General features: G+C 36.0%; 1 protein-coding gene across 2 annotated transcripts in view; it reads right to left on the reverse strand.

Annotated features, from left to right (window-relative positions):
* Nucleotides 1-13,172, reverse strand: part of ELMOD1 (ELMO domain containing 1) — a 70,577-nt gene that overhangs the window by 5,099 nt on the left and 52,306 nt on the right. Inside the window, exons 6-9 of one of the 2 annotated variants that reach the window (XM_065882150.1) lie at nucleotides 11,269-11,337; nucleotides 10,744-10,767; nucleotides 7,772-7,822; nucleotides 6,539-6,672 (exon numbers count right to left, since the gene is read on the reverse strand). In XM_065882150.1, the coding sequence (XP_065738222.1) occupies nucleotides 6,539-6,672; nucleotides 7,772-7,822; nucleotides 10,744-10,767; nucleotides 11,269-11,337 (278 nt within the window). The remainder of the gene's footprint in view (nucleotides 1-6,538; nucleotides 6,673-7,771; nucleotides 7,823-10,743; nucleotides 10,768-11,268; nucleotides 11,338-13,172) is intronic. The other variant, XM_065882151.1, reaches the window with a different exon arrangement.

Raw genomic sequence — 13,172 nt, forward strand, 5'->3', positions numbered from 1 at the left:
TGGATATAGTCATGAACAAAATAAATATTCCTGTTCTTATATGTCAATTCCTATGATTCTAACTTTGATTCTCTCCTGCAAGAGCTCCCCACTGTATGGCTCTGATTTTCTCCTTAATGCTAATGAACCCCAAATCTGCCCTTGTAATTCTTCAGAGCTCCACAACCTTGTATTAGAGTGCCCACTATTCATTAGAATGCCAACTATTGCCCAAAAGGAACCCACCTCTGGTATACCTAAAACTAAACTCATTCTATTTTCCCTCAGAATTGCTTCCCTGGCTTCCCTAAGGAACATGGTAACTATAGAATAGGGTAAGTACAAGGGGTAGAAAAATAAAGCAAGTGGTCCTATTTATCTACGTTTATGGTCTTTCAAATGGCTTACAAAACTCTTTCAAGATATCCCCTTCCCCATTCCTGCTCTTACTACTGTCATCTCTAGACACCCCTCCCCCCACCCCAAATCCTATGCTCTATTCCTTGAATCCACCACACTGTTTGTCTTGTGGCCTTTGCCTGTGCTACTCCCTCTTGCTGGACCACTAGGCCACCACTGCTATATTTCCTGCTACTTATTTTTCACTTCTCATGGAAAATGGAATTTGCTTTAGAAAGCTTTCCCTAATGTCCAGACTGAGATTTTACTTCTTCAATAACAAAATTCTTCCCACCGTGTTTTATTTGTTTAGATGTCTGTCTTCCTTAACACAGAATCTGATCTGTAGTAAAACCTTAATATTATCTGCTGGAAATGGTCAGAATTGTTACAAGAGTAAATATAATCATCTAGTTGTCAGAGTAGGAGCTGTAATCACAAATGTAGGGAACTTACATTTTCCATTAACAAGTCATAAAGAGGTATATATTTTAAAATTTGCTTTTTCATTCAACTTATACATAATTTATTTTATTTACTTTTTATTGATGTATAGTTGATTTACAATGTTGTGTTAATTTCAGGTGTACAGCATGATTCAGTTATACATATGTATGTCTATTCTTTTTCATATTCATATTATAGTTCTCTGTGCTATACAGTAGGTCCTTCTTGGTTATCTATATTATATATAGTCGCGGGTATATGTTAATCCCAACCTCCTAATTTATCCCTCCCCACCTTTCCCCTTTGGTAACAATAAGTGTGTTTTCCATGTCTGTGGTCAGTCTATCTCTGTTTTGTAAAAAGTTCATTTGTATTTTTTTGTTGTTGTTAGATTCCACATATAAGCAATATCATATGATATTTGTCTTTCTCTGGCTTACTTCATTTAGTATGATAATATCTAGGTCCATCCATGTTGCTGCAAAGGGCATTATTTCCTTCTTTTTTATGACTGAGTAATATTCCAGTGTGTGTGTGTGTGTGTGTGTGTGTGTGTGTGTATACATATATATATATATATATATATATATATCACTTCTTTATCCATTCATCAGTTGATGGACATTTAGGTTGCTTCCATGTCTTGGCTATTGTAAATAGTGCTGCAATGCACATTGGGGTGCATGTATCTTTTCAAATTATAGTTTTCTCTGGATATATGCCAAGGAGTGGGATTGCTGGGTCATATGGCAGCCCTATTTTTAGTTTCTTAAGCAACCTCCATACTGCTCTCCACAGTGGCTGTACCAACTTACATTCCCACCAGCAGTGTAGGAGGGTTCCCTTTTCTTCACATCCTCTCCAACATTTATAATTTGTAGAGTTTTTGATGATGGCCATTCTGACCAGAGTGAGGTGATACCTCACTGTAGTTTGATTTGTATTTCTCTAATAATTAGTTATGTTGAGCATCAAATTATACATAGAGTCAAACAGTTTAAGTCTTGTTACAAGGAGCAAACAAAAACCCAGCAACACTTCCTGTCCTAATTCCTGCTTCCTTAAAGCAGCATTTCAACTGTTCCAGCTGATTCTTTGATTATTGACCTCCATAGCTCTAAATAACATATATTTTTTTTTTCTTTCTTTTTGCGGTACGCGGGCCTCTCGCTGTTGTGGCCCCTCCCGTTATGGAGCACAGGCTCCGGACGCGCAGGCTCAGCGGCCATGGCTCACGGGCCCAGTCGCTCCGCGGCATGTGGGATCTTCCCAGACCGGGGCACGAACCCATGTCCTCTGCATCGGCAGGCGGACTCTCAACCACTGCGCCACCAGGAAGCCCAATAACATATTTTCCATTGCTTGATTTTTTGACTTCCCTCATCTCAAAGATTCTCTTCTCTTTCCTCTCCTGTCCTTTCCCCTCCCCTCCCCTCTTCTCCTCTCCCCTCCCCTCCCCTCCCTTCCCCTCTTCTCTTCTCTTCTCTTTTATTCTCTCATAGATTTCCTGCTTTCTGTACCTCACTTATTCCTCTTAGGATTACTCTCTTATTTTATGGAAAAATATCCTTCAAGAGCTTCCTTATAAAGGTACAAGAAGGTAAAATGTTTAAGACTTTGCAATCAAAAAATTTTGTTTATTCTACTCCACACTTAATTGGTAAGTTGGACTGGGTATAGAATTCAAAATTGGAAATCATATTCCCTTAGATTTTAAATAATATTTGCTTAAATTTTTGAAGACATTATTCCACTCTCTTCTAGAATACAGTGTTGCTGTTGAGAAATCCAATGTCATCTTGACTCCCAATTCTTTATGTGACAGATTTGGAAATTCTTAAAATCATCTCTTTCCTATGTATTAAAATTTCACAATGATATGGACCTGAGTGTGAATCCATTTTAATCTATTATCCTGGTGCTTACTAGTTTAAATATGAAAAGTCATCCTTCAATTCTGAAAATTTTTCTTGATTTATTTGTTTGATCCCCCCCACCCCCTTAGTTTCACTGTTCTTTTTTCTGGCACTCCTTTTATAAGACTTTCAAGAATGGTCCTTTAATTTCTCAACCTTTATTTTATATTTTTCATCTATACTTTCTGTTCTACTTTCTGGAAGTTTTCAGCTTTATCTTCTAATCCTTCTTGGAGATTTCATTCCTGTTATCTGATTTTTAATTTCTAAGAACACTCTTTTATTCTCTGAATGCTCTTTCTATGGCACCTTGTTCTTGTTTCATAGTAGCAATTTCTTCTCTTATCTCTTGGGGATATTAATGATACGTATTTTTGAAGTTTTCTTCTCTCTGCATGGTTTCTGTTTCTTTATAGTGGCTTTATTTCTGCCTGTTTTAGACCCTCTTTCATGTTTGAGGCTTTCCTTACTGTTCTTGTTATCTAGGGCTGCTTAAGAAATTATTCCAAAATTCAGTGGCTTAAAAAAAACATTTTATTATTCTCATGAATTCAGTGGGTTTGGAATTCAGAAAGGGTAGAGGAGGGACGGATCCACAATGCCTGGAATATCAACTAGGAAGATCTGAAGGTTGGGGGTGACTTGACAGCTGGTGGCAGGAATCATTTAGAGGCATCTTCACTCACAGGTCTAGTGGTAGATGCTATCAGCTGGGATCTCATCTGGGGCTGTCAGTCAGATTACCTACATATGATTGCTCTGTATGTCCTGGACTTTTTCACAACACAGAGGAATCAGATACCTTACATGGTGGCTTATGCTTCCAAAGGCAGCTCAATCCCTGATCTTCAGATCAAAGCCTTTTCTTTAAAAAAATTTTTTTTTATTGATGTATAATTGTTATGTTGTGTTAATTTCTGCTGTACAGCGAAGTGATTCAGTTATACATACATATATATATATACACATTCTTATTTTAATATTCTTTTCCATTATGGTTTATCATAGGATATTGAATATAGTTCCCCATGCTATACAGTAGGACCTTGTTGTTTACCATTCTGTATAAAATAGCTAACATCTGCTAACCCCAACCTCCCACTCCATTCCTCCCCCAACTCCCTCTTCCTTGGCAAACACAAGTCTGTTCTCTATGTCCATGAGTTTGTTTCTGTTTCATAAGTAGGTTCATTTGTGTCATATTTTAGATTCCACATATAAGTGATATCATATGGTATTTGTCTTTCTCTTTCTGACTTCACTTAGTATGATAATTTCTAGTTGCATCCATGTTGCTGCAAATGGCATTATTTCATTCTTTTTTATGGCTGAGTAGTATTTCATTGTATACATGTACCACATCTTCTTTATCCACAGATGAAATACTTTTCTCATGTAGCCCTAAAAGTCACATAGTGTCAAATCTGCTCATTCTCTTGGTCAACCAACTGGTCAGCCCAGTTGGGCTGGGTAAGAGGAACAAAAAAATCTACCTTTTAATGGGAAGAGTATCAAAGAATTTGAGGACATGTTTTTAACCATCACACTCAAACATCTGGTAATACTTGGCTACCTGTAAATATTTTTTACTAAATAAAAAGCCAACTGGATTAAAAGTTGATTGGAAGCTCTGAGCAGGTAGGTAGGGTTTGTTGATGGTGAGCATGACTGTAGAGTGATATGACTGGGCTGCTTCACTGGGGAGACCCAGAGGTCAGCATCTTCAGCTATTTTCTCTTTGGGATGTTCAGATTTCAGAGAAGGCCCTTGTCAGTCTCTTGCCAAAGTGGTAGGAATTGGGTAGGAGAAGGAGCGTGAGTCTCAGTCTTCATCATCACTTTCAGTATGGTTTGCCATCAGCTGTACCTGATTCTCATCAGACCAGAGACCCTTTATTTTTCTCTCCCTGTAAAGTACACCAGCCTCTGCTGAGGAGGGGGAAGGACAGAAGCTGTCTCCTAGAGAAGGAGATTTAGGCCTCTAGGAGCTTCTTAACGTATTTTCAAGCAATCTTGCTATTTTTGGTCTTATTATGTTAACCCTCATTTCTTTTTTTTTTGCAGTACGTGGGTCTCTCACTGCAAAAAGCCCTCTTTTTTTTGGCCTTTGCTGAAAGGCCAAAAAGTGGCCTCTCCCGTTGCAGAGCCTGTGCTCTGGACACGCAGGCTCAGCGGCCATGGCTCACGGGCCCAGCCGCTCCGCGGCATGTGGGATCTTCCTGGACCGGGGCACGAACCTGTGTGCCCTGCATCGGCAGGCGGACTCTCAACCACTGCGCCACCAGGGAAGCCCAACCCTTATTTCTGAGATATATAATGCTGCCAATTCTTGAACCTTTTGGGGAGTCCTGTGGAATAAATCAGGTTGCTTCTTACCTTTCCATGCCACCTGTTAAGGATTTGCTCTCTTAAGACTACTAAATCATTTACCACTTAATCTGTTTTCCAGCTTTCAAAATGAGATTTTCGTGCTTTGTTTCTGATTTTTATCCTTGTGGGTTTATGTTTTCTTAGAAAAATCCCTTTCTATTAACTTTAGTGTAATTTCAGAAGGGAGCATAATGCATACACTAATTATGTCATCTTTAACTGGAAGTCCTGCTTAAGCAGATGTAAAAGAAGACAGAATCCTAGATAACATAATCACTTTTAATTTAGGAATTTAGATAAAGTAAATGGCTGTTAACTTGTGACTTTATCACATTTTAAAATTGAACTGCGGAACAACACTCTCCTGTGGTAGATTTGGGGTGGAATGATTGTATCTTAACCATACTTAGAAAGAGTGGCAGACCTGTTTAGCACATAACAGCAGAAAAAAGCCTGAAAGAAACATGAGAAGAATTTTGAAATTTTCTTGCTAAGAAAGCTCAGGTACGAGGCCCTCAGTGCAGTAAGCATGGTTTAAATGGTTTAAAAGACATTTCTCCTTTAAATTGCTTAGATTGCTTGAAGACTTGGTAGACTACCATTCTATGTTCCTCCAAACCAGTTTATGTCTGGCCAGCAAGGATTATAATGACACACAGCTACATTTTAGGATTCTGCCTCTAAAATTAGAGAATAGCATCTCAGGATTCTACTAAATGGTCTCGTTCTTTATCTTCTGAAACCTCAGCACAACTGCCACCCCAAAGGATACCCCTCAGGCAAGGACAACATAAGGCTCTGGTTCAGGGTCAAAAATACTTCCCTCTATTAGCACCTACACTTAGAAAGGGCTGCAAACACTACCCTCTGTAGCACTAGTAGTGGAAGCAGTAAAAGTAATACCAATGACAACTCTACCACCATCTATATCACCCATTAAACCACCACCTTCTCTTTCTAATGTTCACGGAGCACTACTATGGGACTAGCTAATAAAAAGCCTTTTTATCCTCATCTCATTTTACCTCCATAGCAGCTCTATGAGGAAAAGACTCATTTTATAGATGAGATAGCTGAGGCTTAGAGATGGTAGTTAACGTAGATCTGAGAGTCAACTCAGGCTGTCTTCAGAGCCTGCACTCTTAAGTGTCATGCCATGCTGGATCAGAGGAAGAAAGACATCTCTGATGTCTTTAAGTCAGATGGGAAGTTGATACATTGATACTTATTAGGCAAGAGCTGGGAACGAGGAAATATTCATGATGCCTGAAAATATGTGTAGGTTGTGAATGAGAAAACAAAATCATAACCAAAGGAGGAAGTTCGAAGGCTCCAATGCAGCCAAATCACAAAGATCTCTCAGCTTCAACCCTTGTCTAGAGTGTTCTATAGAAACCTATGTCAATAATTAAGCAACAGGACACTTACAGAATGTTTGCTGGAAGTGAGATAATGTTGGAGCTTCTGGAGCGATGTTGTAGAAATGAGTTTTTAGAGCTCCACTCACCAGTAGATTATATGCCAGATCAGTTATATTGATGCCCACAATTGCAAACGAGTACCTGTAAAGTGCAAGCCACACCAACTGTATATCACATGTGAGAAGTAAGCATTTCAAAAAATGATAATTTGATATTTAAATTGCTATTATCAGAGTGTCAGATTTCCCTTCTCTCCCCAACTTATCAAAACCCTGAATCTTATAAATTACCAGAAAATTTTAATAATATATGCCAAGAGAATTGAGAGTTCATATGCTTTGACTTGGTAATGCCATTCCCAAATATATGAGAGAAAAAAACAGAAAATGGCAAAGCTTTATATACAATAATAGTCATTATAGCATTATTTATATGGCAAAGACATGTAAACTATTCATATATCCTAAAGAAGATGATTGATGAAATAAATTATGGTAATCTCATATAACATATTACAACTAGTAAAAACCATACTTCTAAAGATTATTTAAGCAGGATATAAAACATTGTGTATAGAACAAACCAAGTTTTATTATACACACAAATATGTAGAAAAACTAGAGTGAAATGCCACAAAATATTAATATGGGTATATTAGAGTAATATGATTATGGTGATTTTTTTGTTTACTTTCCTATATTTTTGAAATTTTCTATAATAAATCTTATATTACCTTTAAAATGAGGAAAAATTTAACTAGTATCTTAACACTCAGGGTATATTTTCTAGTCCATTTTCTACATGTCTATCTAAAATTAAGTGAAACTGAGTTCTTAAGTCCTCTCTGGTATTATAAATCCAGCACATAAAAAAAAGGAGTTCTCTGCTCAGAAATATTTTTGGATGAAATGGGGCATTATAAAAAAAGACTTTCTAAAGTAAACTTTTAACTAATAGCCTGATACTTGATAGAAATCCTTAAAAGCAGACTAGCAAATACAATTCCAAATTATGATTTTTGAAAATCATTTCCATACAGTTATAACTTTCTAAACTTCATCACTTGGTCACAGGCAAAGTAGTATCATATAATCATACAAGTAAATACAAAAACATATAAACAGGTCCTTTCCAAAATTCAACTGGATTATGTATTTCCATCAGGACAAGTGCATTTTCATCCTTGTCATTTTTTGCAGTACTCTTCTGACAACCTTTATATATGAAGTCCCACACTCACCCAATTGCTTTATCCATCCTTTTCTTCTCCCATTCTGCTTTGCTGAATTTGCTGAATAAATGAATGAATGAGTAAATAAATAAATAAGACTTCTCTAATTGATACCTGTTCTCCTTTAATGTTTTTGTTAAAACTGTTGACTAGATGTGGGGATGTCTGTAACTCAGTTATCAAACACTAATCAATTTAAATGTTATTAACTAAAAAGCCACAATACAATTTATATGGAGCTCAGAAATGGACTTATTTAAAGCCATGCTACTTATCCCTTATTCACTATAGTACAGCAGTGAGAGACAGACCTAAAGGCCAAACTCTTTTATATTTATATATATACTCTTTTATATTATCCATTAATTATCAAATAATACTTCCTCCTCTAGCAAGATGCTACCTCAGTCATGATTCCCCACTGCATTTCGTTTGGTTTTCCCTCATGGCAATTATCCTACTCAGCCTTATTTGTGATGTCTGGCACACAGCAGATGCCAAATAAATGTTTACTGATAAATAATTGAGTTAGTGAAAAAAAGAAAGAAGGAAAGAATAAAAGGGAGAGAGGGAGGGAGGGAATAAGGGAAGGAAGAACTTAAAGGTTTTAAAAATTCTGTTCCAACAAGTGCTGTGGCATTTCCTCTGGCTAAGCTAAGACAGCTAAATCATAGTAGCTTGATTTTAATCCATTTTTATAATTTGAGTTTCTGAATAAGACTGAAGAAATGGTTCTATAATAAAAGCATTCTGAAAATACTGACTTGCATTCTATTACTTTGTGTACTTTCTTATTCCCCCTATTCTCACCCACTTCCATACTGCCAATATCTTGTAGGTAGGAACCATGTTGCACTCTTCTTTGTGGCCAATGTGAACTTTCATTCAGTGTTCTACACTAAAAATTGTGGTTAGCCTTGGAATTAAATAAAATTTTAAAACTAGAGTTATTATGAACATTTAGCTTCCATCTAAGTAGGAGAAAGGAGAGTTCTTTATAAAACAGCGCAAACACTACATTAAAAGACAGATATGTAACACACACACAACACAGGCCCACAAAAACATGATGCAAAACTGTTATTTTACTATACTTACTTTCTACTCTGTAAATGACTGGCTCTAATTCAAAGTAATTGTCTTTAATTCATGTTAAAATAAGCCACTTCTTTTTAAAGTGCAAGTGCCAATTAACAAACCAACAAGTCAGCCAAAGAGGCATCAGGAGATTTTTACTTAAAAGACTCATATCCAAACTGAAATGAGTTAGATGTGAAATTTAAGAAATTTTATATAAACAAATTTATAAGCACTTATTTTCTCTTCAACAAACCTTTGTAAATACATAGTATCTCTGTATTTTGTTAAATTAAATCTATCTGCATTGGAAATATAAGAAAAGGCCAAATGACCTCCACTCATTTGATTACTTAGGATATCCTGGCCCAAACAGAAGGAATTCCTCTCTTCAGGAAACACACACACAACAAACAAACAAAAATACAAGCCATCAAAATTCTTCTCTTAAACTTGAACCTACTTTTATCTCTCAAGTTACTTCAGAATTCAATAGATTGATCTTCACAAAAGAAATAACATATAATGCTTGCTGAAGGGTAGACAGGAAAGAACTTTCCTTAGTATTTTATGGCATCTCCCTATTCAACACCTGAAATATTCAGGGCCTGAAAGAAACTATGTTGATATCACTATGGGTTAATATATATTTCTTTCAGACATTTGTGAAGGACAGTAGCATTTTCAAAACATTCTGATTTGTATTCAATGACATTTACCATCAATTTGAAGTGATTAATACTTGAAATTTATCTAGTCAATTTTATTGTAGCTTGAGGGACAAAGTGTGTGCGTGCCCACACAGACACACACATACACACACACACAAATACTAGTCTCTTCTTAAATAAGAGTAATCACACCCTCAAATAATTCCTCTCTAGTGGCCAACACAGGATATAAAATTATAAAGCCTTTCTTTGAGAATGGCTCATAGACAAAATCAATCCCTCTCCAATGGTTAATAAAAAAAAATATTTTAAGCTTATTGTCACTTCACAAGGACCATGGAGGATTCATGTCTTTTAATTGATGCTTCTCCAAGGAATGTCAGTGCACACAGACTCCCCAGCCAATTTTAATCAGAGAGGTTTCAGAGTCTCTACATTACAGAAACATGTAATTCAGACAATGTAGTTAAAAAATTAAAACAGTTTGATTTTAACCATGTGATATATGAAGAAAGAGTTATGATTTTAGTGCTTTTCTCAAAGAAAATAAAATGTAAAGAAAATGAAAATTTTAACTTATAAAAAGATTATAATTATAAATTTGGAAAGTATAGGATAATTTAATGAATCTTAGCCAATTGAAGCTAGAGTAAGTATAATAGTAAGATGGGAGGGGAGCCACAAAGTCAACCTGTTTATAGATTTTGAGAGTGGTATGATAAAATTTGGGACTTATTTAGCAAACATGAACACTAACAAGATAACCTGTCATGCTGAGGAGAAAAAAGTGATACAAAACTATGAGTACAAAATAGAACTCCTATAATAAGAGTAACTAAAGCATGTATACACTATCGTAATACAATTAGAAAGACATTAATAGAAGAGGAGATTTGCTCTGTGCAGCAAAATTCCCAGATGAAATGTCCCTCTCTTGGAGTAGATGGGAGCAGAAATGTGTGGTAATGTGTCAGCCTTTAGGTGAAGTTTCAAAATGTTTCTCCAACAGACATGGCTGTAGAAAGTCTCTTTGACATTTTCTACCAGGTCAGTCTAATCTGGTTTTTCCTTCATCAAAACACAGCCCAATGTAATGAACTATATTACATAAAAAGTTGGGAAATGTTTCCTTTTTGAAAAATTTTCATGAATTTATATTACTTTAAAAATTCTTACCCATACTTATTGTAAAATAACATAAAAGCAAGAAAAAACAAAAGCAAAGAAAAATACCTTATTTCCTCTTTAGTGATATCCCTAATGTAATCAGTTAAAGACAAAAATTTAGAAAGGTAAATGAAAATGCAAACAATTTAGAAGCTAGAATTTTATTAAGAAAAAAAAAAGAGCCTCAGCAATTTTAGACTTTCTCACTTGGTCCCTGACTTCAAGACTTCCATTCTTCCCTCTATTCCCCCACTGTGGTCCCTTGTCTCTGAACTGTTTCTTCCATACTCTGCTTTCTCCTTCTTTTATGCCCACCTCCTCAATCTTCCTAGACACCAGAGATGTTATCAGCCCCTCAAGTACACATCTCAGTTGAACAGTGCCACTTTACATCCTAAATCCTCTAACAAGTACCTGACATTATAACCTTCCTATTCAGCATTTGTCAAAAGGGCTTGTTTGGAAGAGCTTTAAGCCTCACTTCTGGTGGGTTGACCCTCTTGAGAATCTTATCAATAGAGCTATATAGGAGATGAAATTAATTCTACCTAATCCACAAAGCCTAATCCACCTTTCATTTTCAACAATTACCTGCATTTTGGATGAAGAGAATCAGATAGGACCTGCTGTGCTGCTGCAGCATCCCTTTCTGCAAAATACCTGCAGTTGGAAGGAAAGAAAACCATAACTCCATACCTTTTGAATACATTCATTTCAATCCAATTTGAGGCCATTTTGGATTCAGAGATGGACACCAGCATAAGCATACAACCTGTGTCAGCTCCTCCAGATAATGAACAGCTTTTCATAATAGAATTTTCCAAATATAATGACAGTATAATAGGGTAGTTGTAAAACACACAAATATTTAGGAATGATTCGAGTAGGTTTGAAAATTTAATTATGAACTTTACCATTCCCTAACAAGCCAAAGATATTCTTATTAATGAGGGTTATAGATTCTTATTAGGAAGGCAGGAGGAGGCCCCTCAGAAGGCAGAAAAAATCTGGATGAAGGGACATGGTAAGAGGCTGTGACAGCCAAAGGACAGAGAAAGGATGAGACTAGAGGAGGTGATAAAAGTTCAAATGTACTTTCTTGGAGAATATTCACGGGGTGTTAGAATTCTGGATGAAAATATCTTATGGAGCTTAGAGATGTTAAAAAATTTCTGTTCTGGGAAGAAAGGGGCAATGAAGTTTCCCTTCCCACATACAAAAAGCTTACATACCCTCAAAAATATATCATAAAAAATACTTCATAAAGACAATTATAAAATACAACTACAGGGGCTTCCCTGGTGGTGCAGTGGTTAAGAGTCTGCCTGCCGATGCAGGGGACACGGGTTCATGCCCCGGTCCGGAAGATCCTACATGCCGTGGAGCGGCTGGGCCCATAAGCCATGGCCGCTGAGCCTGCACGTCCGGAGCCTGTGCTCCGCAATGGGAGAGGCCACAACAGTGAGAGGCCCGCGTACTGCAAAAAAATAAAAATAAATAAAAAAATACAACTACATATAGCATGTATTATTTAATTTGATGTGTATTTCCTGCATATATCTAAAGGATAAAACAACCTCTTAAATTTTCTCTCATAAAAGCTCAAAACTAGTCAGCAAATTTAGTAAACATGTCCATGATTATTAATGAAATTGAGTCTCTTCATACTTTTGTTGGTCATTTACGTTTATAGAATAGGTTTGAATTAGAATTAGGTTTATGTTCACATTTCTTGGTCCAGTATATCTAAAAATGTCCTCAAATAAATAAGCCTACAGATAACAATATACTGGATATAGATCCTTTATCAACTATGTGTCAGTCTTGGCTTTCTTTTCATTTTATTTATGGTGGCTTATAGAAGATTTTGATTTTAATGTGTGAGATTTATTGATTTTTCTTTTACAGTTTGTGCTTTTTTGGTTTTTATCTTTAAGAGATCCCTCCTTACTCACATATCTTAAAGATTTTCTCCTAAAAGTTGTAAATATTTGTTTTTGACATTCAATTTATAAACTGAGGCAAGGTAGAGATTTAATTTAATTTAATTTTCAAATGGAAGGCTAATTGCCCCAGCTCTACTTATTTAAAAGCTCATCCTTTACCCACTTATTTGTAATACCACCTTTGTCATCACATTACATAATAGTGTAACATTTAAAACATTTACCAGTGGGGAGGGAGAGAAGGGAAAAAATAGGAGTGGGGGAGTGGGAGGTACAAACTATAGGTATAAGACAGGCTACAAGGATGTATTGTACAACACGGGGAATATAGCTAATACTTTTGTAATAACTGTAAATGGAGTGTAACCTTTAAAAATTGTATTAAAAAATTACCATCTTAAAAATAAAAGCATGGGTGATTATTAAACTTCCTAAATTTAAAATAAAAGATCTTAGGGGGAAATGGGTGTCATTAAAAAGGCCATTTTTTCTTTTAAAAATATATCACTATCCTCATTAGTAGGGTAGTATCAAAGGACACAAGAGCCA

The sequence above is a fragment of the Phocoena phocoena genome, chromosome 8, assembly GCF_963924675.1.
Source record: "Phocoena phocoena chromosome 8, mPhoPho1.1, whole genome shotgun sequence".
NCBI lineage: Eukaryota > Metazoa > Chordata > Mammalia > Artiodactyla > Phocoenidae > Phocoena > Phocoena phocoena.